General features: G+C 39.9%; 1 protein-coding gene across 2 annotated transcripts in view; it reads right to left on the minus strand.

The window, feature by feature from the left end:
* Positions 1-389: 389 nt before the first annotated feature.
* capgb (capping protein (actin filament), gelsolin-like b) overlaps positions 390-25,732 on the minus strand; it is a 43,874-nt gene continuing 18,531 nt past the window's right edge. For both annotated transcript variants that reach the window (XM_060939226.1, XM_060939225.1), the window contains exons 3-9: positions 23,843-23,997; positions 15,201-15,362; positions 14,966-15,115; positions 6,394-6,480; positions 6,161-6,293; positions 1,119-1,210; positions 390-905 (exon numbers count right to left, since the gene is read on the minus strand). In XM_060939226.1, the coding sequence (XP_060795209.1) occupies positions 840-905; positions 1,119-1,210; positions 6,161-6,293; positions 6,394-6,480; positions 14,966-15,115; positions 15,201-15,362; positions 23,843-23,997 (845 nt within the window). In that variant the 3' untranslated portion in view covers positions 390-839. The remainder of the gene's footprint in view (positions 906-1,118; positions 1,211-6,160; positions 6,294-6,393; positions 6,481-14,965; positions 15,116-15,200; positions 15,363-23,842; positions 23,998-25,732) is intronic.

Genomic DNA, 25,732 nt, shown 5'->3' on the forward strand with positions numbered 1-25,732 from the left:
CTAGTGGTTAAAAAAAAAGGTTAAAAAGAGCAAGAAATCAAGGTTAATGAAAGCAGTCTTACATCCAGCCGTGTCTTCATGTGCAGAGTCCTGAATATATGATATAACACCCAACATACCTCTGAATCTCCAGGTAATATAATCACCTCATTATCTCATCAGAAACAACATTATGAAGGCCAAACATGTTCACTGATAATTACTATAGGGCCTGTTTCCAGTCTGTCTCTCAGCAACTGTTATCCCATATGACTGTTTACATGAGCTCGTAATCTCAGGTTCGACTCTGACGCCACCCTTATCAATGAAATAACCATCCCACAGATAAACCTGCTGCTCCGTACCACTCAGCATAAAAAATAATCAAAAAAACTATAACGACAACAATGTTTTGCTCCACTGTGGCATTTATTGCTTTGCTGCCAATTTAGCACAGTAAATGATTTGTTATTAACAAACAAAACATGTAAAAAAAGACAGTTTAGTATCTTTGTTAAACAGCATATTGGCCTGAATACTGGTAAATAACACCGATCTCATCACTGGCAGTTTGTTTTGTTCATGAGTGAGTTTGGTCTTGTAGAAAATTTAAAAATAAAATAAAATAAATTCAACTCGACTTCAGAATATACTTTTAGAAATCCATGAAACATATCGTATACATATCTAATACTTTAAAAAAAAACTATTACTGTATATTTGTAAGTCTGTGAGAATGAAATGGTAATTTATTTATTTATTTATTTCCGTTATAAAATACTGCTTGAGTCACTGTGACATTAAGGATTTTTTTTTTCCCAGGACATTTCAATAAACCGAGTCATATCATTTTGAACATTTTAATTCCAGTTCTGGAAGAATTGCTTGAACATGACGGTCTCTCGGCCCTGTGGTATGATCTCCACCTGTAAGAAAATGAAACAAAGGTTGAGTAAAGATGTTCTGTTACAGCAGTAATCACATAGGACATAAAAACAACCAGACTTGTACAATCATATGACCGACATCCCTGAGAAGTTTTTCAGACATCAGGGATTTCATCTCCATCCCTTTCTTTTCCCCAAATGATTATACAACAACAAGACCTTCTTCTGCTATCAGCGATGATTGAAACAAACCTGCGTTTTCATCTTGGGGTAGTTCATCTTCTCTATAAAATCATCTGCAACCTTCAGAGCTGCTTTTTTCTCTTCAGCATTAGCACCACTGCCTGTGGAGAGGGAACATCGAGATGAACCTTATTACTCAACAACATTAATAATAATAATAATAAGAAGAAGAAGAAGAAGAAGAAGACTTGTCCAGTGGTCAAGTGTTTATGAGATGTGTTGCCTTGCACTTTCGATCAGGTTCCCTGTGGTGGTACAGAGACATCATATGATCGCAAAAGCCATCAAAGATCAGCTCAATGCATTGCCATATTCTCTTAAGCATGGAGCTCCGCTATAATGTATTAGCACGAGTGCATTACGTTATTGCTTCTATAGTAACAGCTCGTTTGCAATGGTGGACACTGCACATAAACATTAAAATGTACATAGTAGTTACAACCCCGATTCCAAAAAAGTTGGGACAAAGCCCAAATTGTAAATAAAAACGGAATGCAATAATTTACAAATCTCAAAAACTGATATTGTATTCACAATAGAACATAGACAACATATCAAATGTCGAAAGTGAGACATTTTGAAATTTCATGCCAAATATTGGCTCATTTGAAATTTAATGACAGCAACACATCTCAAAAAAGTTGGGACAGGGGCAATAAGAGGCTGGAAAAGTTAAAGGTACAAAAAAGGAACAGCTGGAGGACCAAATTGCAACTCATTAGGTCAATTGGCAATAGGTCATTAGCATGACTGGGTATAAAAAGAGCATCTTGGAGTGGCAGCGGCTCTCAGAAGTAAAGATGGGAAGAGGATCACCAATCCCCCTAATTCTGCACCGACAAATAGTGGAGCAATATCAGAAAGGAGTTCGACAGTGTAAAATTGCAAAGAGTTTGAACATATCATCATCTACAGTGCATAATATCATCAAAAGATTCAGAGAATCTGGAAGAATCTCTGTGCGTAAGGGTCAAGGCCGGAAAACCATACTGGGTGCCCATGATCTTCGGGCCCTTAGACGGCACTGCATCACATACAGGCATGCTTCTATATTGGAAATCACAAAATGGGCTCAGGAATATTTCCAGAGAACATTATCTGTGAACACAATTCACCGTGCCATCTGCCGTTGCCAGCTAAAACTCTATAGTTCAAAGAAGAAGCCGTATCTAAACATGATCCAGAAGCACAGACGTCTTCTCTGGGCCAAGGCTCATTTAAAATGGACTGTGGCAAAGTGGAAAACTGTTCTGTGGTCAGACAAATCAAAATTTGAAGTTCTTTATGGAAATCAGGGACGCCGTGTTATTCGGACTAAAGAGGAGAAGGACGACCCAAGTTGTTCTCGGCGCTCAGTTCAGAAGCCTGCATCTCTGATGGTATGGGGTTGCATTAATGCGTGTGGCATGGGCAGCTTACACATCTAGAAAGAAACCATCAATGCTGAAAGGTATATCCAGGTTCTAGAGCAACATATGCTCCCATCCAGACGACGTCTCTTTCAGGGAAGACCTTGCATTTTCCAACATGACAATGCCAAACCACATACTGCATCAATTACAGCATCATGGCTGCGTAGAAGAAGGGTCCGGGTACTGAACTGGCCAGCCTGCAGTCCAGATCTTTCACCCATAGAAAACATTTGGCACATCATAAAACGGAAGATACGACAAAAAAAAAAGACCTAAGACAGTTGAGCAACTAGAATCCTACATTAGACAAGAATGGGTTAACATTCCTATCCCTAAACTTGAGCAACTTGTCTCCTCAGTCCCCAGACGTTTACAGACTGTTGTAAAGAGAAAAGGGGATGTCTCACAGTGGTAAACATGGCCTTGTCCCAACTTTTTTGAGATGTGTTGTTGTCATGAAATTTAAAATCACCTAATTTTTCTCTTTAAATGATACATTTTCTCAGTTTAAACATTTGATATGCCATCTATGTTCTATTCTGAATAAAATATGGAATTTTGAAACTTCCACATCATTGCATTCCATTTTTATTTACAACTTGTACTTTGTCCCAACTTTTTTGGAATCAGGGTTGTATAATAGTTGAAATTTTCTAGAAGGAGATGTTTACTTCACAATTACAGAAGGAGTCTCCAGTGTCAGTGATTTGTAACAGTCAGGGGGAAAGCTGTAACTTTGGGTTTTCTGTCATCTCCAGGACAGAGGAGTTTACGTGTTGTGGTTTCTTGATAATATGACATGCATGATAAGTGTTTTGTGTCTTATTAGCTTTGAGAGAGAGAGAGAGAGAGGAGGTTGGTGAGGAAATGATTGTTTATAGCTGCTATAATGTAAGTGACAAGATGTTTTATGGATGTTCCACAACATTAACTAATAATAACTAAAATTACAATGTGTCATTTGTTAATAAATGAAAAATTACAATTGCTGGCAAACTGCTGTGGTGTAAGAAGAATAAACAACTTTGGGACATGCTGGTAAAGGAAAATAATCAAAGTTAAGGTTATAACAGTAACTGTCACATTATGGAAGCCGAAAATGGTCATAAATTTTTAATGCTGTTTTCTCGAGGTCAAGTGTTAATTTATGTCATTATGTTGCAGCAACAAAGCTTATTTTCTTATGAATATTTTCTCTGGTATCTCAAGACAATAAAATAATTAACTTATCATGAGAAACCATAGGTGCTAAAGAAGGCAACTGGACTTGCTTGAAATTCTTGAAGATGTTTCACCTCTTATTTGAAAGGCTTCTTCAGTTCTGTCTGACTAGTGGGGAGTTCCAGGTATTTGTCCTCTAGTAGACCAAAAGCAACTCTAAGGAGAGTCATTGAGGTCACATGGATTGTTGAGTCATCCTGTAGGTGCCATCATATGATGGCAGAGAGAGAGAGCCAACAACCCACAGATCACCCTAATGACTCTCTAGGCTGCTAACACCATGTACACCCGGCCTCCAGTGACCCTAATGCCTACAGGATGACTCAACGACCCATGTGACCTCAACAACTCTCCTTAGGGTTGCTTTTGGTCCACTAGAGGATAAATACCTGGAACTCCCCACTAGTCAGACAGAACTGAAGAAGGCTTTCAGATGAGAGGTGAAACATCTTCAAGAATTTCAACAAGTCCAGTTGCCTTCTTTAGCACCTACGGTTTACTATGACCTGGATGACTGAGAACCTTCACAGACTTAACAAAACTTGTTTTCTCATGATATCTCAAGATAGAGAAATAAATTAACCAGTGATCAAGAGATCAAGCATGGCTTCCATAATGCATTCTTGGCTTCCACGGGTTCATTACACCACCCTGCCGTTAATTATTTTCCTCTAACAACATGACACAGCATGAGTGATTCCCTCCAAAAGTGAAACTGTGAAACACTCATAAAACAATAGTGTTTAGTTTGTTTAGTCCTTTGTAGGTACAGTCCGTCTAAGAACTACAACAGTCCCTTTAAGGACTACAACTCCCATCACCAGCTTCCGCGTTGACCTGCGTCACGCGGGGGCGGGATCACCAATGTCACATCCTCCATGAAAGCACAAGAAACCCGGAAACTCCTAGCTCCTCCTCTTTTGGCGCCGTGATTTCAACACGGACACAAGGAGGACTTCTCTCTCTCTCTTTCCGTCTGGACCAGCGGTCTGCAGGCACAAAAAGATTCGCTCTGCCGAGCAAACCCAAGATAGACGTCTTTTCTTCTCTTTCTTGCAAGCTCCACGATTCAGCGTGATTTCTTTGTTTACCTTTGGCCACGGTAAAAATCCAAAAATCGCGTGATCTAACTCAAATGAGTTACAACCGGTTTTTATTTCTATTATCAAGTACGTACAAACTGCAGCCCGAGCAGTTAATTTAAAATTAGGAGCGACCGGATCCTTCTAATTAATTCTGTGCACATTGTTTGATCAGAGACTTTCTTTTCATCACGAGCGACTTGCGTGCTTCACAATGGTGAAACTCCAAACGTCTCGGAACATCTCTTCATAATTTTGCGTAGAGGCAAAATACTGAGTAAGACTGGCAATTTTGGGCATAAAAACTAGTCTTAGGAATTAGCTTTTATGGAGAAGTGTGAATTTAAACTCAGGAACAGTTTAAATGTGTACACTGTAAACACGCAGCATGTTGAACTGAATTGATTGTTCCATTTTGTTTTAATCTCTCAATTGTTTAATAGATAGGCTTTGCATGCTCTCTCTCTATTCCTACTAACATCCTCAATTTCCTTATTTACACACATTTTGACCTCATCAAGGTTTCAGTGGATTTAGTAATGCTATAAGCTAGTGAAATTAGCCACACGGCTAATTCTTTTGTCTCATTAGCAAGCTAGGCTAACCCTCCTCCACAGGCCTCACAAACACACCTTAGCTAGCATCCCTTTGTCTTAGCTAGCAACACAAGGCTAATCTGTGTCTCCACATGTGGCCAACACATCTTAGCTAGCAACCAGAGCTAAATCCTTTGTTCTCAAACCCCACGTGGTGACACACCCCCTTAGGTAGCCTTCCTTTGCCTTAGCTAGCAACACAAAGCTAATTCTTTGTCTTAGCAACCAAAGCTAATTCTCTTGTTTACTTAGAAACATGTGGTCACCCCCCACGTGGTGACCCCCAACACACTCACACACATACACACACGCTCATCCAGTATATATCATATTTGTATATATTTCAACTGCCATTATCCATTTTTATCTTTGTTATAATAAATTCATTTATTATTGAAACTGTGTGTTTATTTGTGTTCCGATATTTCTGAAGTCATCCAATCTCAAAAGAATTCAAAGGTGCATATGATTTATGTAATATGGTAAGTGATCATAATAATTTGGAATATACCATAATTTAGCTGTTTGGTAATGTATTATTAAGCACCAAAATTAATGGTATTAATTAATGAGACTGATCCAATGAGACTGATTCCATGAGTGATTTAATGATATGAGACTGATTCAATGAAAACGATTCAATGGTATGATTCAATGAGACTGATTCAATTTTAATTATTAACCTTCAGATTTAATTAGATTGATCACTCACTTAAACTAATTGCACCTACACCTCTCACCTTTCCAAACAAAGATCTTGCCGTTTGCTCCATTGTCTAAGATGAAGCAGTCGTCACGTACGAGCAGGTCCTTGGCAAACGGATTCTTTTCCGAGACTTTGGTCAGTTTCATTGACCCTGTTGCATCTGAAACCTGGAGGGGAAAAAAAAAAAACAATAAACCAATGATTTTGTGATTTCTTGTGAATCATGATCTCACACCATGATACTTTAATAAAGACGTGCCGTGGCACCTTATAGAGAGAGGCTGCGTTCGACACGTCTGCTTGGCTGTCGTCCTCTGGACTGCTCTCTTTTAGCGCCGGCATTGGACCAAGAATCTGAACCAGAGAGGAAATGATACATGAGCACAACGTGTGGATATATCTTTAAAACAGTGTATTTTGTTACTGAAATTTCATTTTGGCAAAAAAATTGGGAGGCCACAAAGATCAGGTGAGCTTCTCCAAAGATGGACCACCAACATCCAACCAACCAGAACACAGAGGAGTTTATCTGTCAATCATATTCCCCATCAATTCAAAGCTCTGCTTTTTAATTTTCACACAGGTGTTCTGTGAGTGACTTTGGTCGGAATACTAAATAGAGGAGCTTTTTTTTTTATTTGAGTTTCAAAGCAGTTAGTGTCACACCCACGTGCATTGGCGCATGCAACAGACTTTCTCTCACGTGTGCTCTGGACAGTGCATACAACGAACTGGCTCTCACGTGCCCTCTGAACAGCATGTCGCTAATGACACACACCTGCCTCAGATTAAGGCACAATCAGTGCACTCATATAAGGACACTGAAGACTCATTCACTCTGCGAAGTATTGCATTACAAGTGACACATTACCAAGCCTTGTTGTTTCCCTGGTTTCCTGATTCCTGTTCCATGTATTAGATCTCTGAAAAAAGCGGTTGTAAAACCCCTACTGAAAAAGAATAACATGGATGTCTCAGTACTCAACAACTACAGGCCCATATCCAATTTGCCATTCGTTGGTAAAATAGTTGAAAAAATTGTTTTTAATCAATTAGCTGCCTTCCTGACATTAAACGGATGTTTTGATAAGTTTCAGTCAGGTTTTCGTGCCAATCATAACACTGAAACAGCTCTTACTAAAGTCATGAATGATCTACGTCTTAATTCTGATGCTGGTAAAACATCAGTCTTGGTGCTTTTAGACTTAAGTGCTGCATTTGACACGGTAGATCATTCCATACTGTTACATCGACTGGAGCATTGGGTTGGATTTACTGGTATAGTAATCAACTGGTTAAAATCTTACCTACAACAAAGATTTTTTTATGTGGCCATTGGAGGCCACAGTTTATCACCAGTGTCCTTGAACTGTGGGGTTCCCCAGGGCTCAATCCTGGGACCATTACTATTCAACCTTTATATGCTCCCACTTGGACAAATTATTAAGAATAACTCAATAAACTTCCATAGCTATGCAGGTGACACTCAGCTTTACTTAGCTATGTCACCTAATGACTATGCCCCTCTTGAGTCTCTTCATAGATGCATTGACCAAATTAACAAATGGATGTCTCACAATTTTCTTCAGCTGAACGCAGATAAAACTGAAGCAATTATATTTGGCAAAAAGGAGGAAAGGCTTAGGATTGCCACTGTTCTTGAAACCAAGGGGCTTAAAGCAAAGGATACTGTCAAAAACCTTGGTGTCCTTATTGACAGCGAACTTAACTTCAACAGTCATATGAAAGTGGTAAAAAAGTCTGCATTCCATCACCTAAAAAACATTTCTAAACTCAGGGGTCTCATGTCAAAACATGATCTAGAAAAAAATTATTCATGCTTTCATCTCCAGTAGGGTTGATTACTGCAATAGCCTTTTCACAGGTCTTCCAAAAAAGACCATCAAAGAGCTTCAACTAATCCAAAATGCAGCAGCAAGGGTTCTTACAAGAACAAAAAGGGTAGTCCATATCACTCCAATCCTAAGGTCTCTGCACTGGCTCCCAGTGAGCTATAGAATTGACTTTAAAGCACTACTTCTTCTATTTAAAACATTAAATGGGATGGGACCCAGCTACCTACTGGATATGTTTCAATTATATGCACCAACTAGGTCTCTAATGGCCCTTTTCCACTACCCTTTTTCAGCTCACTTCAGCTCACTTCAGCCCGACACGGCTCACGTTTCGACTACTGAAGAACAGCACGACTCAGCTCGCTTCAGCCCTGCTCAGCCCCCAAAACTCGCACGGTTTTGGAGTAGGGCTGAAGCGAGCCAAACCGAGCCGAGTGGGGCTAGGGGCATGAGGAGACACTCCCCTGTGCACTGATTGGTGAGGAGGAGTGTCCTCACATGCCCACACATGCCCCGCGAGCACGCTGGGATCTGTAAACACCGTAAACCCGGAAGAAGAAGAATTACGAATTACGAGAATTATGAAGCCTTATGCGCCTCGCCTCATCTATACGCTCTTGCCAGTATCTGTTGGCGTTGTCGGTGACAACAAGCCACAGAACCAAGACCAGCAACACTAACGACTCCATGTCCTCCATGTTTATTGTTTACTCTCCGGGTTGTGAGACTACTGCTTAAAAGATCACTGATGTCACTGTTTGCGCCGCCTAAAGACATCACGTGACGTCCACCCACTTTCGCTAACTCCACCCAATGTGTCCACCCACTTCCAGCCAGCACGGTTCAGCGCGGTTGTAGTCGAAATGCAACTTCAACAGCCCCGCTCAGCTCGACTCAGCACGGCACGGCTCAGCCCAACTCAGCCGCGTTGGTAGTGGAAAAGCGGCATAAGATCACAGGAGAAAAACTTGCTAGTAATACCAGCTGTCAAAACGAAGTGTGGTGAAGCAGCCTTTAGTTGCTATGCTGCTAAGCTTTGGAACCAACTTCCAGATGATATCAAAAATGCTCCTACTGTTGTTAGTTTTAAATCCAGGCTCAAGACAAAGCTGTTTTCAGATGCTTTCACTTGATTAATTTTTACCTAAGTAATTAATTTCCTTTAACATAATTTCTTTTAATTTTGATTTTAATGATTTTACTTTATTTTAATTTCTTTTTAATCTTGGATTTTAATGATTTTACTTTTACTTTAATTCTTTGTTACTGTGATCCTCGTAGATTTTGTCTGCGGGATGATTTTTGGTGATCCTCGTAGATTTTGTCTGCGGGACGATTTTATTTGGTGATCCTCGTAGATTGTGTCTGCGGGACGATTTTTGGTGATCCTTGTGGAAGAGCCACGGGAAGAGCGCGCTTTATGAGTTAAACCCATAATAATAATTAATCTCGAGGCTGATTAACTTTATTTCATTTTATTATTTTATTTCTACTATTGTTTAATTCTTATTATTTTTCTTCCCCAATTATTTTATGTAATTTTATTTTCTATTGTTTACTGTTCTGCTTTTACTTCTGTAAAGCACATTGAACTGCCACTGTGTATGAAATGTGCTATATAAATAAACTTGCCTTGCCTAGATTCTGTTATTGTCTAGCCCTGTTTAACCTGTTTGCGCCTCACCCAACCCTTTGCCTGTTTACTGTTCATGATTGCTGCCTGCCGTATTGGACAGTATGCTTGATGGTTGCTTTTATAATAAACTCTTCTGCACTTACATACGACTCTACTCAACCCGCCAGTTGACAGCTAGCTTCAGCTCAAATCACTGACCGCACCTTTAACCAGTCATGTACACCAACGACATTATAGTAGAGCAGATAAGCAGATGAATCATGCACAAGATGATAAAAGCATGAAACTTTCAGGGTTTGTTCTTGAGGGCATAACAATTAATTTAAGATCTGGAGGCACTCTCAGTTTGACCTTGGAGGTCAATTAGAGGTCATTGAGGTCATCAATAGGACATTTCTATGCATGAGAGCTGAAATGGGTGTGTTTTTGGGAGCAATTTTGCTAAAAATGTACAGTAAGTATAAATATGCATGTATTAAGGCATAATCAAGTAAATAAACAAATATATATACACCCATAGAGGTAAATGAATGAAATAAACAAAAAACGTAATGATAATAACGTAAAATTGGGAAATGGCAGATGAACTGTAACTGATACAAAATCTGATCTTGTACATTGTCTGACATCTGTGGATGATAGTGTGTCTGAAACAACTATTGGTCATGTAGATGCTGTCGTCATTGATGGTGCTGCAGCTGTGCACATGTTGAAACCAGGTACCGTTAAAACATTCCAAGACTATGCAGACAATGTTTTTGTACCATATATAACATCGCAGTTGAAAGATACAAAACGTGTTGACATTGTTTGGGATGTTTACCAAACAAACAGCTTGAATGCTATAGTCCGACAGATGAGGGGGAAAGGGACAAGAAGGAGAGTAGAACCATGTACACACATACCAAGAAACTGGAAGGATTTCTTATCTGTTAGTGAAAACAAAACAGAATTGTTCCACTTTCTTTCTGTTCAAATTGCTGCCATGGCATTAGCTCCTGGCAAAGAAGTATATGCCACAAACGAAAAAAAATGTCCCCAGCTCTCCTGTTGACTGTGATGTAAGTAATTTGGTTCCATGCACTCAAGAGGAGGCAGACACAAGGCTATTCCTTCATGTGGCAGATGCTGCTAAAAAGGGACTTAAGAATGTGTTAGTTAGGACAGTGGATTCAGTTGTGGTCGTCTTGGCAGTAGCTGTATTTCAGAAAGTTGACCTTGAAGAAATGTGGATAGCCTTTGGAACTGGTAGCACTTTCTGCTATATTGGCATCCACAAGGTGGTTGCTGCTCTTGGTCCTTCCACTAGCGATGCTTTGCTCGCATTTCATTCTTTCACTGGCTGTGATACAACATCAGCATTCTGTGGCCGTGGTAAAAAGACTGCGTGGGACATGTGGCTTGTGTACCTAGAAGTCACAGAGGCTTTTCACGAAATGTTGCAAATGCCACAAGAACTGAGTGACCTGTCTTTGTCACAGCTGGAACGCTTTGTTGTTCTCATTTATGACAGAACAAGTGCATGTGTAGGTGTCAATGAGGCACGGAAACATCATTTCACACGAAAGTCAAGATCGTTGGAAAACATCCCCCTTACACAAGCTGCTTTGAGACAACACATCAAACGAGCCATGTATCAGGCTCATGTATGGAACCTTGCCTTGGTTATTAGGCCCCAGTTGCCAAGTCCTTCAGACTGGGGATGGGTTAACAGTGATGATGGATGGCAGCCACTTTGGACAACACTACCTGAGGCCTCACAGTCGTGCTATGAGCTTTTGCATTGTGGTTGCAAAAAGGGCTGTTGTGGTTACTGCAAATGCAAAAAGGCAGAGTTGAAGTGTACTGCCCTTTGTGCATGTTCTGGAGACTGCAATGATTAGAATACTCACATTAGGCCTGTATCACTCATTTGGAAGTCATTTTACAATTACAAAGTATATACTGCTTGGCAATATGCTACAAAATCATAAAAGTTGTTGAAATTGACATAACACATCATATATTTTAGAGTGACTTTCATCTTAACCTTGACTTCTAAGTGTAATATCACTATAAATGGACCCTCATGACCTAGAAAAATGGAAATCCACATGTAATTACAATTTGTCACATTTGTATGATAAAATGCCCCAATTTTTAATCCTGTCCATTGAAATTGCACATAACAAGGGTCGATGACCTCTAAATGACCTCCAAGGTCAAACTGAGAGCGCCTCCAGATCTTAAATTAATTGTTATGCCCTGGAGAACAAACCCTGAAAGTTTCATGCTTTTATTATGTTGTGCACAATTCTTATGTTTATAGGGCCTTAACAGCTCTACTACTACAGTCATCCACAAAATTAGTTAAGTAAATACTATGAATCAATGTATATTATATATTTTGTGGTGTGTCTAATCTCCTGGCAAGGGTTATTTTTTAATACTCGCTCTATTCATGGAATAAATCTAATAATAAATTACTGAAGCATTTAAGAAGAAAAAGAAAAAGCCTTTATTTGGTCACGTGTACACTCAAGCACAACAAAACTCGTCCTCTGCATTTAACCTATCTGAAGCAGATAGGTTGTTGAGAAAACAACGAATTTGTCTAAAGAATATGGTATCCCAAAAATATTCAATTTCCACTTTTAAAGCAAAAGAGCTTTGAGACTTCATCTATCACTGCAATCAACATGACGGGCTGAAAAGAAAGATGATGCGGCAAGCAAACGATGGCGAGTGTGACTTATTTCCTTTACTCCATAAATATGTAAGTGAATTAAACATAAATATAAATTAAACACAGTTGGTCTTGTTTGGGGCGGCACGGTGGTGTAGTGGTTAGCGCTGTCGCCTCACAGCAAGAAGGTCTGGGTTCGAGCCCCGTGGCCGGCGAGGGCCTTTCTGTGTGGAGTTTTCATGTTCTCCCCGTGTCCGTGTGGGTTTCCTCCGGGTGCTCCGGTTTCCCCCACAGTCCAAAGACATGCAGGTTAGGTTAACTGGTGACTCTAAATTGAGCGTAGGTGTGAATGTGAGTGTGAATGGTTGTCTGTGTCTATGTGTCAGCCCTGTGATGACCTGGCGACTTGTCCAGGGTGTACCCCGCCTTTCGCCCGTAGTCAGCTGGGATAGGCTCCAGCTTGCCTGCGACCCTGTAGAACAGGATAAGGTGGCTACAGATAATGAGATGAGATGAGATGGTCTTGTTTGACATAAAAGTGAGGGTTTGGTGTGACAAGTGGCTCCATTTCATTATTACAAACTTTTCAGTATCATGAACTATTTGGACGTCCCCCAAAGAGTTCGTTATAGCAGTTTTATAATGCAGTGCATTGCATATAGCAATTTTATAATGCAGTGCATTTTCTTTTTATTTTCCACTTTTTTTTGCTTTTTTGGTTGATTGTTGCTAATTATTTATGCTAAATATCCCTAATGTCACATCAGTTAGCAAGTACAGTCATGTGAAAAAGAAAGTACACCCTCTTTCAAGTCTAGGTTTTAAGTGTCAGGACATAATAAAAAAAATCATCTGGTCATTACCAGGTCTTAAAATAAGGCAAATACAATCTCAGATAACCAATTACACATGACATATTCACCCTGTCATTATTTATTTAACACAAAGTAAGCTAAAAATGCAGTATCAGTGTGTGAAAAATTAAGTACACCCTTACTGCTTCCATAGAAATTATGAAGGGAATTAGCAGCCTGGTGTCGCTGATCAAATCAATTTGATTAATTAATCATCATCATCAAGTGTGGGCACCTCTTAAAAAGCAGAAGTTTTGTCAGTTTGCTGGTCTGGAGCACTCAGGTGTATGTTAACACAATGCCAAGGCGGAAAGACATCAGCAAAATGATCTTAGAGAAGCAACTGTTGCTGCATATCAGTCTGGGAAGGGTTATAAGGCCATTTCCAAACAATTTGAAATCCACCATTCTACTGTAAGAAAGAAGTGAAAAACATTCAAGACAGTTGCCAATCTTCCCAGGAGTGGATATCCCAGCAAATTTACTCCAAGGTCAGACTGTTCAATGCTCAGAGAAATTGCAAAAAACCCAAGAACTACATCTAGGACCCTACAGGCCACAGTTTGCATGTTAAATGTTAAAGTTCGTGACAGTAAAATTAGAAAAAGACTGCACAAGTATGGCTTGTTTGGAAGGATTGCCAGAAGAAAGCCTTTTCTATCTAAAAAGAACATGGCAGCATGGCTTAGGTTTGCAAAGATGCATCTGAACAAGCTACAAGCCTTCTGGAACAATGTCCTTTGGACAGATGAGACCAAAGTGGAAATGTTTGGTCATAATACACAGTGCCATGTTTGGCGAAAACCAAACACAGCATATCAGCACAAACACCTCATACCAACCATCAAGCACGGTGGTGGAAGGGTGATGACTTGGGCTTGTTTTGCAGCCACAGGGCCTGGGCACCTTGCAGTCATTGCATCAACCATGAACTCCTCTGTATACAAAAGTATTCTTGAGGCACATGTGAGGCCATCTGCCCAACAGCTAAAGCTTGGCTGCAACTGGGTCATGCAACAGAACAATGATCCCAAGCACACCAGCAAATCTACAGCAGAATGGCTGAAAAGAAAAGAATCAAGGTGTTGGAATGGCCAAGTCAAAGTCCAGACCTCAACCCAATTGAAATGCTGTGTCGGGACCTTAAGAGAGCTGTGCATAAGGAAATGCCCTCAAACATGAATGAACTGAAGCAATGTTGGAAAGAAGAGCGGGCCAAAATTCCTCCACAACGATGTGAGAGACTGGTAAAATCATACAGAAAACAATTGTTTCAAGTTATTGCTGCAAAAGGTGGTTCTACAAGCTATTGAATCATGGGGTGTACTTACTTCTTCACACATGGATTCTAAATTTTCACTTAATTTATGTTAAACAAGTAATGGCACAGTGGAATCTTTTGTGTGTTGCTTTACACCTGAGGTTAGATTTGCATAATTTTAGGACCTGGTAAGGATCAGATGATTTTTTTTTTTTTTTATGTCTTGATTGGTAAAACCATGTAACTGGAAGAGGGTGTACTTTCTTTTTCACATGACTGTATGTTTGTTACAATGAATGACAAGCTCGTTGTGACTGAGTTACACGTCATGATAAAATGGTGATCTTTCTTTCATTCAGTTGGTTAAGTGTCATGACAGTTATCATAAAATTAACTGTACTATCCTAATGAAAGCACAATCAGCAAAATTTGCCGTCAAGCATGTCATGGACGTTATTATGACACTTACTGGAAATAACGCAATGCTGCAGAACAACAGGTCATAAGCTCCAGGTCATGGCATTGTTTATGATGCAATAATGTCAGTCTAATGATGCACTGTCTCACCTTCAGCATCTCGGGCGTCTCCTCTCCCTCACCGATGTGAGTGATTTGCGCTTTGCCGTGTCTCTCGGTGTCTCTAATGAGAGTGGCGATCTCTCGCACCTTCTGCTTCTCAAATATGTTGGCCTGAGAGCCGACCCATGACACGATCGTCTGGAGACACAGACACACACAATATAGTGGCTGGGATCCATCCATTCATCCATCCATCCATCCATCCATCCACACACTCACACACCTCTCCTAGGTCAAGGATGAAGCAATCTCCTTTATTAAAGCTGGACCAGTTCAGCTCCACCTCCTTTGCCCTGATGTTCTTTTTCCCCTTAATGTGATACAACCTCTGAACCGGACCAGAACCAGACTGCTGTTTCCTAAAACCTGACTCCACTCCTCCTTCCTGAGAGAGAGAGAGAGAGAGAGAGAGAGAGAGAGAGAGAGAGAGAGAGAGAGAAGGTGAAGTTAGACCTTCACATTCCTGGAGTTTATAAATATCAGCCTCAAACAAATTCAGATTGGACCTGTACACCTATGTCAATGCCATAATTATTAGCACCCTTATTATAAATAAATATGTACCTCTTAGGCACATGTAAAAAAAATTGCTATAGACCAAAAATGGGGGCGGCACAGTGGTGTAGTGGTTAGCGCTGTCGCCTCACAGCAAGAAGGTCCTGGGTTCGAGCCCCGGGGCCGGCGAGGGCCTTTCTGTGTGGAGTTTTGCATGTTCTCCCCGTGTCCGCGTGGGTTTCCTCCGGGTGCTCCGGTTTCCCCCACAGTCCAAAGACATGCAGGTTAGGTTAACTGGTGACTCTAAATTGACCGTAGGTGTGAATGTGAGTGTGAATGGTTGTCTGTGTCTATGTGTCAGCCCTGTGATGACCTGGCAACTTGTCCAGGGTGTACCCCGCCTTTCGCCCGTGGTCAGCTGGGATAGGCTCCAGCTCGCCTGCGACCCTGTAGAAGGATAAAGCGGCTACAGATAATGAGATGAGATGAGATGAGATGAGACCAAAAATGGCTGAAAAATAATGAAATGAAATGTTTCACTATTTAAAAAAAAATACTATAAATTGTAGTCTCAGGTCCAATGAGTGCAGTTTTATATGGGGAGGAAATGAGCTGTAGGTTTTACTGCGCATCTTGCAGAACCAGCCACAGTTCTTCTGGACACTCTGACTGTTACACTTGCGTCTTCATTTTGCACCAAAACCCAGCAGCCTTCATTACGTTTTCTTTTTTCATCTGAAAAGTGCTGTCTTATGGAATATGCTGCTCAGATACAAAACTTTTTTTTTTGGTAACATTTAATTTTGTACTAGAAAACAAATGTTTGCAACTCTAAAATGTTTTGACTCGATAATGTAGAAGTCATAAAATAGAAATGTATAACAAAGTTTGCATGGGGGGCTAATACTTTTGCATATATAATGTGAGTAGATTTAAAAAAAAAAAACTTAACACATGCACTAAATGTCCTGTAAAGTTTTATCTAACAATGTATTTTTGTTTCAAAATGTAAAACTGAAAGATCATAATTATTGGCACCCCACACAAATAACTCTTTTCATTTCACTGTAAGTTTGAAACACTTGAAGATCTTGGATGCTCCTTTATTCACAACATAACATTTTACACAATGCAATATTCCTATTTGAGCAATAAGTCCAGCACATAAACGTTCTCTGTTCTTCTTTCTCATCGTGACAACTTGAACACAAACTTAACACTCGGTTAAATGTGTTAACTGACTGTAACGGTGGATGACTCACTACAGGAAGTCCAGTTTCATCATGATGTAGAAACACTTACCACAGAATCCACCCCTTTAGGCATGTGTTTCTTGAAAGGGTGTTAATGAATCACACTGAAACATTTCTCTTCCGGGACATACAATATTGAGAAATTGGCCAATGTATGCAGCTCTTGAAAAATGTACTTATGTTTTATTTTATGAATTACAAATATATACACACACATATACACAGTGGCGGCTGGTAGTCTTTCAAACAGGGGAGGCTGGTTGGTTACGATATTTCCAGATTTTAAAAGAAAAAAGAAAAAACACATCAATTTTGCCCATACTCTTGCCTCTGATCTGGCTGATTGTTGGCAGGGTCACAAACTGTGAAATAACAGGTTCTTTTGGCCCATTAGCCTACTGTCCAATATACATGATGGTGGTGTTGGGGGGGTATATTTTAACATTTTATATTTTAAAATTGTGGCATGTTGTTTAAAAATTGATCATTATTGAAAGCAGCTCTTTGTCAGGAACCTCAGCAGTAACAGCAGAGTGTTCTGGAATAGGCACAAGCACTGACCTTGGGGAGCCAAACATAGAGCTGGGTGCCACACATTTCATTCAATGACACTTTCCCTATATTTTACTTATTTTGACTGAGAAATGTTTTATTGACAATTTTGATAACCCTTCACTTTTAATCCAGGTCTGTAGTGTGAAATGTTCTCGGCTGTGTTTTTGTTTAAAAATGTTTTCCAAATTGTAGCTGTGTTTAATTCATATCCAGAGAAATATATATTCCAATATAATATACTCAGCATAAACATTTTAAATAGATTCTATATTTTTGGTCCATCCATGACATATTACTAAAGTAGCCTATTTACTGTTGTTGATGTGGGTCACTTGCTGTTAGCCAATTCACTTTCTCGTACCAGGGGAGCTGAAAGGAACGAGTATTATTCCCTACCTTTTTCACCAAGTCAATTTGAGGCGTTGGTCTACCCTGCTCTTTAATTTTAATTTTTTCCTCGAAAGGAAGACTGGCAAATGGCTTCGCCAAAATTAAATCAGCAATGCTTGGCATCCGTGCGCAGCTTTCTTGCTAGCTGACTAGCCCCCTCAAGTTCAAGTTCAGTCACTCAAATAAACGAAATTTCTGGAACTAAGATAGCAAATTTGACAACACTATATTTACACTTTATTTACAATGAAAATATATACAAACTAAAAAAGCTGGTAGAAACCGTATGTAATGAATGAAATCGAAATGTAAGCTGATCTCTTACAATACACCACAGCACTTGCGAATCCGCATGGGACTGAACTGAGATTCACCGCTGCCTGTCTATATTTGAAACGAGCTGTCAATCAAAGAAAATATCTGGCCGGTTTCACCAATCACCAGTCTCCTCGCGGAAACTGCCATGTCCCTCCCACTGTGAGGCTGGGAGTCTGTGGGGCGGGCATTTTCGCAGTATTTGTCCAATAATCGTCTTGCATTTTGATATTGAAAAGCGCATAGCTCCCAAATGCCATTGACGTCCACTGAGGCTGGGCTGCATCGCGCTGTCACGAGGGGGAAAAACTCACGCACACATTAGGCAAACTGGGGAAAGTTATAACGGAATGATTTCACACTGTAGTTGGGTTGAGCACATATATTTCTATGATTCTGGATCTGAAATAGCAATGTTATAAGGTCGGCTATAACATAAGCCTAGCGCAATTCATCCTACACAATGTTCGTCATTTTTAGAGGAGGCTGAGCCTCCCTCGTTGTCTTAGAGCAATCGCCCGTGTATATACAACACATACAGTAATTTGGGTCATGAAAATATCTTGAAGTATTGTGATATGATGTTTTTTGTCTTATTGGCCACCGCCAGACCCTTAGGGGAGGGGAATCTTACAACCATAACATCAAGGACGTAGGAGCTCATCTGACTTGCCATCAAAGCCATCATGACGACCAAAACATCAAACAGAACTGAAATGTGACAAAGTGAGAGAGGACCAACTTCCATGACAGATCGTTCACAACAGGAAAATCAACAAAGAACTAAATTTTGTTCCCTGAAGGAAGATCTACCCAAAAAAATCGATCAGAACTGAATTCACATGATAAATGAGAGAGGAGATACAATTCTAGTCAGAAGAAAAAAAATTTAAGTTGACCTAATTACTAATTTGCTTGCAAAAAAAATTGACAATACAATGATCAAGTTTTATGCAGAAGGTCTAGTTCTTTCAAACAAAACAATCAGAACTGAAATCAACAAGTAAGTAAAGAGCAGTGCTCTCCCCAGGGATTTCAAATACGTAGCATCCTGGTAAACTGTCATTTTGAAATAGCATTTTGCTTCTTGAAATGGCGTCAAAATCCACCCAATATGTTTCATAAATACATTCATTTGGTAAACAGGAAGTCGATGTGCGACAGACCTAAAAACAGTATACACGGTATAGAACCCCAAGCTGAAGCTCGGTACCAAACTTCAAGCAGTTGTGATTTGTAGTTGCTGAAAAAAATGTTGCGAAAATTTTGTAAATCCATGCTATATGTTTCGTAAATACATTCAGTCGGTAAACAGGAAGTTGATGTGCAACAGACCTGAAAACAGTATGCATGGTATAGAACCCCAAGCTGAAGTTTGGTACCAAGTAGGCTTGTATAGTAGAGCAGATAAGCAGATGAATTGTGCACAAGATGATAAAAGCATGAAACTTTCAGGGTTTGTTCTTGAGGGCATAACAATTAATTTAAGATCTGGAGGCGCTCTCAGTTTGACCTTGGAGGTCAATTAGAGGTCATTGAGGCCATCAATAGGACATTTCTATGCATGAGAGCTGAAATGGGTGTGTTTTTGGGAGCAATTTTGCTAAAAATGTACAGTAAGTATAAATATGCATGTATTAAGGCATAATCAAGTAAATAAACATAAATTAGATATACACCCATAGAGGTAAATGAATGAAATAAACAAAAAACGTAATGATAATAACGTAAAATTGGGAAATGGCAGATGAACTGTAACTGATAGATACCCAGGTAGTGTGGATAGCCTTTGGAACGTTCTGCTATATTGGCATCCACAAGGTGGTTGCTGCTCTTGGTCCTTCCACTAGCGATGCTTTGCTCGCATTTCATTCTTTCACTGGCTGTGATACAACATCAGCATTCTGTGGCCGTGGTAAAAAGACTGCTTGGGACACGTGGCTTGTGTACCCAGAAGTCACGGAGGCTTTTCATGAAATGTTGCAAATGCCACAAGAACTGAGTGACCTGTCTTTGTCACAGCTGGAACGCTTTGTTGTTCTCATTTATGACAGAACAAGTGCATGTGTAGGTGTCAGTGAGGCACGGAAACATCTTTTCACACGAAAGTCAAGATCGTTGGAAAACATCCCCCCTACACAAGCTGCTTTGAGACAACACATCAAACGAGCCATGTATCAGGCTCATGTATGGAACCTTGCCTTGGTTATTAGGCCCCAGTTGCCAAGTCCTTCAGACTGGGGATGGGTTAACAGTGACGATGGATGGCAGCCACTTTGGACAACACTACCTGAGGCCTCACAGTCGTGCTATGAGCTTTTGCATTGTGGTTGCAAAAAGGGCTGTTGTGGTCACTGCAAATGCAAAAAGGCAGAATTGAAGTGTACTGCCCTTTGTGCATGTTCTGGAGACTGCAATGATTAGAATGCTCACATTAGGCCTGTATCACTTGTATCACTCATTTGGAAGTCATTTTACAATTACAAAGTATATACTGCTTGGCAATATGCTACAAAATCATAAAAGTTGTTGAAATTGACATAACACATCACATATTTTAGAGTGACCTTCATCTTAACCTTGACTTCTAAGTGTAATATCACTATAAATGGACCCTCATGACCTAGAAAAATGGAAATCCACATGTAATTACAATTTTTGTCACATTTGTATGATAAAATGCCCCAATTTTTAATCCTGTCCATTGAAATTGCACATAACAAGGGTCGATGACCTCTAAATGACCTCCAAGGTCAAACTGAGAGCGCCTCCAGATCTTAAATTAATTGTTATGCCCTGGAGAACAAACCCTGAAAGTTTCATGCTTTTATCATGTTGTGCACAATTCTTATGTTTATAGGGCCTTAACAGCTCTACTAGTAGTACTCGAGTCCAGGACTCGGACTTGAGTCCGACTCATGCCCTAATTTTAAGGACTCGTGACTCAACTTGAACTTAGACTCGTGCATTAGCTGCATTCGGACTCGGAAAATGGAGATGAGGACTCGAATTTTTTCTTTATTTTTTGTAACATGCCATAATAATTTGGCATAAGATATTTATATTTACATTAATTTTGTACTAATTTCGTGTAAGAGTGTTACACCTGCACGCCTTGGCACGTGCATCAGATAGGCTCTCGTGTGCACTCTGGACAGCGCGCGCACCAAGCGGACTCTCGTGCACGCCGTAAACAACTCGTACTTGCACAGGAGTAAGGCACAATCAGTGCACCTATATAAAAACTGTGAAAACACACTCACTTTGCGAAGTATTGAGTTGCGTTGCTGACACATTACCGAGCCTTATTTCCTTGTTTGGTTTCCTGATCCCTGATTCCCTGTTTCTCGTCTTTGATCCTGCCGAGTCTACGATAGCCTGTTTGTGCCTCGCTCGACCGATTGCCCGTTTCACCATTTTACGAGTTTGCTTGCCGTTCTAGATTGTTTATCTGTCTTCACTTGTATTAATAAACACACCTTCTGCACTTACATCCGTCTCCCAACCATCTCTGACAGAATACTTCACACTCCCTGACAAAGAGAAGCACATTCACCTGTTCATACGTCATGTTCAGGAACAAACTAATGTTAATGGGGCTAAAACAGCCATCGTCAAATGGTGCGGTTGGAGTGTTGGACTTGACTTGACTCGGACTTGAACACTGGGGATTCGAGACTGGACTCAGACTCAAAGTTTAGTGGCTCGATGACAACACTGGTACCAAGTGGCTATGATTTGTGGTTGCTGAGAAAAAGGGTGTTTCAGACGGACAGAGCTAATAAAAAAAAAAACAGTTTGTAAACAATTTGTTTGCAACAGGAAAATCAACAATCTAACGACCAAGTTTTGTTCCTCAAGGGAAGATCTACCCAAAACATAGATCGGAACTGGAATCAGATGAGAAATGAGAGAGAAGATAAAATTCTAGTGAGAGGCCTGGAAAATTTGTGAATTTGGCCTAATTAGTAACTAATTAGCAAAAAAATTGACAAAACAATGACCAAGTTTTGATGAATTCTTTCAAATAAAACATTCGGAACAGAAATCCATGGAGAACTGATGGAGGAGATACGATTTAACTGAATTGTGGATGATGGACGGACGACGGACGCCACGCCATGGCAACAGCTCTTTGGCCTTATGACCAGATGAGCTAACAAGTGTTTCCCATCAAAATGGCTTCCAAGTAGAATCATTCCTGTAACCAGGAATCCTCATTTTTCTCAAAAAACACAACAAGAATCTTTTTAAGAGTGTCATTTCAACCATCTTCAGTTTCTCATTTGTCATGTTCTTGTATTGTATATAGCCTGGTATTGTATATTCCTGTGTTTATCTCTGCATTGAGTCAGTGTGCCATCACTCTTGCTATTTATTACATGTTCTTACTGAACAGCAGAGGTGGACAGTAACGAAGTACATGTACTTAAGTAGACTTTGAGTATCTGTACTTTACTTGAGTAGTATTTTCTTTTTGGAAACTCATGACTTTAACTTCCCTACATTTGAAAGACAAAAATATCGTACGTTTCACTCCACTACATTTCTGTCAAGGTCCTCGTTACTCATTACTATGAAGCGGTTTTGTTTTTTCTTTTCTTTTCTAAAACGTGATTGGTTTTTCGCAAGTGACACTGAGACAGCTGATCAGTAATCACTAGGGTCATGTCACGTCCATAGACTGGATAAAGTCAAGTTCAGTGATTTCTCAGCAGCGTTATTTAACACGATCAGTTGATGGCAGAATGGAAGGAGGCGGTTCTTCTGGAGAATGCACGCACTCATGGCTTTACCTAGAACCCATGTTTCAATTTTCTGAAAGGATTAAAGATTCATTTCATTTTAAATGCTTTCTTTGTTTGCCGAAAACTCGCCATCCAACCTGCGGAAGCATATTGAGGTTTGTAAATGTTTTATTCCAAGAGAAAGCTTGCAACAAAGTTGCTTTTACAGCTAGTGATAACATTGCAATAGCTATGCAGTCTGGTTAGTCAAATGACTTTCTATGGATTTGCCCGCCAAGTTGCCGTAGCCTTGTCTACAGCTAACGTTAACACATAGCTAGTTAACTTGGACACTGGTAGTTAGCATGTAAAAACGGAGTTATGCTAACATGAATAACGTTAACTTATCTGAAGTCCTTTCAGAAATGTTTTAGCATAATCTTGCCAAATAAACAGAATGTAGAAATCTTTCTTTTCTAGTAGCGTTCGCGACCCAATATGATTTCGAATTTGAAAAGAGTTTGCTAGCATGTCAGGTGGAGTTTCACTGACTAGCTAGCTTAACATTAAACCACCAAGATGCACAGCATGTGTTCATTTTGTGAATTCACATTTCTGTCTTTGGTAACGGCATTAGGTTTTGTAAGCATTATGGCAATAATACAACTATGTGTTGACAGAAAATGTACTTTTAATACTTAAGTATTTTTAAAAGCAAGTACTTCGTTACTTTAACTTAAGTAAAAATTTGACTGGACAACTTTGTATCGGAGTAACATTTGATCAGTGGGATCTGTACTCTGACTTAAGTAATGAAGTTGGGTACTTTGTCCACCTCTGCTGAACAGTGAATAAATAGTGATCGCAAATGTCATAAGAAATATTCAGGAAGACTTTCTATGAAGGCCATATGTATAATGGCCGATGAATACATTCATAACATGTCATAGTAATTTTAGAAGGCATTTTATACATTGTTAGAATTACTTATTTTGAAAATCCATTACACGTTAAATTGTGTTCATAATATTATGTGACCAAAGAAAGCATTTTTTAACAAGTAACTGAATCAGTATAACGTAGTATAATGTAGTAATATAGATGTGTTTGTGCGCAGCTTGGTTTCTCACCTTATAACTAATTCCCCTGGGAAAAAGACTCATGAACTCAGGTGACTCGTAGCCCTGCGCCTGTCTGTGCTGGACAGGTTCTCCACCCAGGAAGCTATCCAGCTGGGTGGCCAACATGGCACAAGCGACCTGTTCATCACGAGAAGATTTCTCACCTGCGCGACAGAGAGCGAGAGAGAGGAGTAGGAGGGATTAAAAAAAAGAGACACATATTACCATAGTTACCACTGCGTGGTGGTGTAGTGGTTAGCACTGTTGCCTCACAGCAAGAAGGTTCTGGGTTCGAGCCCAGTGGCTGACGGGGGGCCTTTCTGTGTGGAATTTGCATGTTCTTCCTGTGTCTGCATGGGTGTCCTCCGGGTGCTCTGGTCTCCCCCACAGTTCAAAGACATGTAGTTAGGTTAACATGGGGTGGCCTTGGGCTGAGGTGCCCTTGAGCAAGGTACCGAACCCCTAACTGCATCCTGGGCTGGGTGCTGTAGTGTGGCTGCCCACTGCTCTGGGTGTGTGTGCATGTGTTCACTGCTTCAGATGGGTTAAACGCAGAGGATGAATTTCACTGTGCTTAAGTGTGCATGTGGTAAAAATAAAGGCTTCTTCTTCTTTCGTAAAGTTTGCTTCGTTGAATGCCTGAGTACACAAGTTTGTACCCCCAATGATTTCTGGATGAAAAATTAAAACCTTATCTCTTGATTCTACAGTTAATCTAAAAATTACAAATCCAAGAAGCAAAAACAAAATGTGTGTCCAATTTCCAGTACAAGACAAAAGGTGAATTTAACAGAAAAATCAGTTAAAAAAAAAAATCAGTTTGCCCACTGTCACAAGCCTCTCAAGCCCCACCTACAGTATGTGATACCTTCCGGCAGATTTATAACAGACAGTAAGTCAGGTTTAATGTGGAGGTGATGTATTACATGCATCTCATAAACCTATGTATCATAATTAGAAAAGGGGATGCAAACTCTGATATTATTGTGACTTTATATACAGCTCTGGAAAAAATTAAGAGACCACTGCAAAATTATCGGTTTCTCTGGTTTTACAATTTGCAGGTATGTGTTTGAGGAACATGAACATTTTTGTTTTATTCCATAAATTACTGACATTTCCCCCAAATTCCACATAAAAAATATTGTCACTTAGAGCATTTAATTGCACAAAATGACAACTGGTCAAAAATATTTAAAAAAAAAAAGTGTTTTCAGACCTCGAATAATGCATCAAAAGCAAGATCATATTCAGTTTTAAACAACGCAGTACTAATGTTTGAACTTCGGATGAGTTCAGAAATCAATGTTTGGTGGAATAACCCTGACATTTAATCCTTTGGCATGATGAATAAATATTTTTCTAGTCCGATTAAATTTAAGGTACTACTTGCACTGTTTTTGCCATCCAAACTGGTCCTATTGCAAAAGGATTGTGATGACCACAGCAGTGTTTTTTATATTTTTCTTTGTTAAATATGATTTGGTTCAGGTGATCACCTAATTAGTACCTCATTAAGTAAAATGAGGTGTGCTTGTGTTGGAATTCCATGCGAATTAGTGAGCCTTCGACATCCATGACCCTGCCGCCGATTCACCGGTTGTCCTTCCTTGGACCACTTTTGGTAGGTACTAACCACTGCATACTGGGAAGATCCCACAAGATATGCCATTTTGTAAATGCTCAGACTCAGTCATCTAGCCATCACAATTTGGCCCTTGTGAAAATCGCTCAGATCCTTACGCTTGCCCATTTTCCTTCCTTCCAACACATCAACTTCAAGAAATGACTGTTAATCCATCCATTAGCCATAACTGCTTATCCTGTACAGGGTCGCAGGCAAGCTGGAGCCTATCCCAGCTGACTATGGGCGAGAGGTGGGGTACACCTTGGACAAGC

This window comes from Neoarius graeffei, chromosome 14, assembly GCF_027579695.1.
Source record: "Neoarius graeffei isolate fNeoGra1 chromosome 14, fNeoGra1.pri, whole genome shotgun sequence".
NCBI lineage: Eukaryota > Metazoa > Chordata > Actinopteri > Siluriformes > Ariidae > Neoarius > Neoarius graeffei.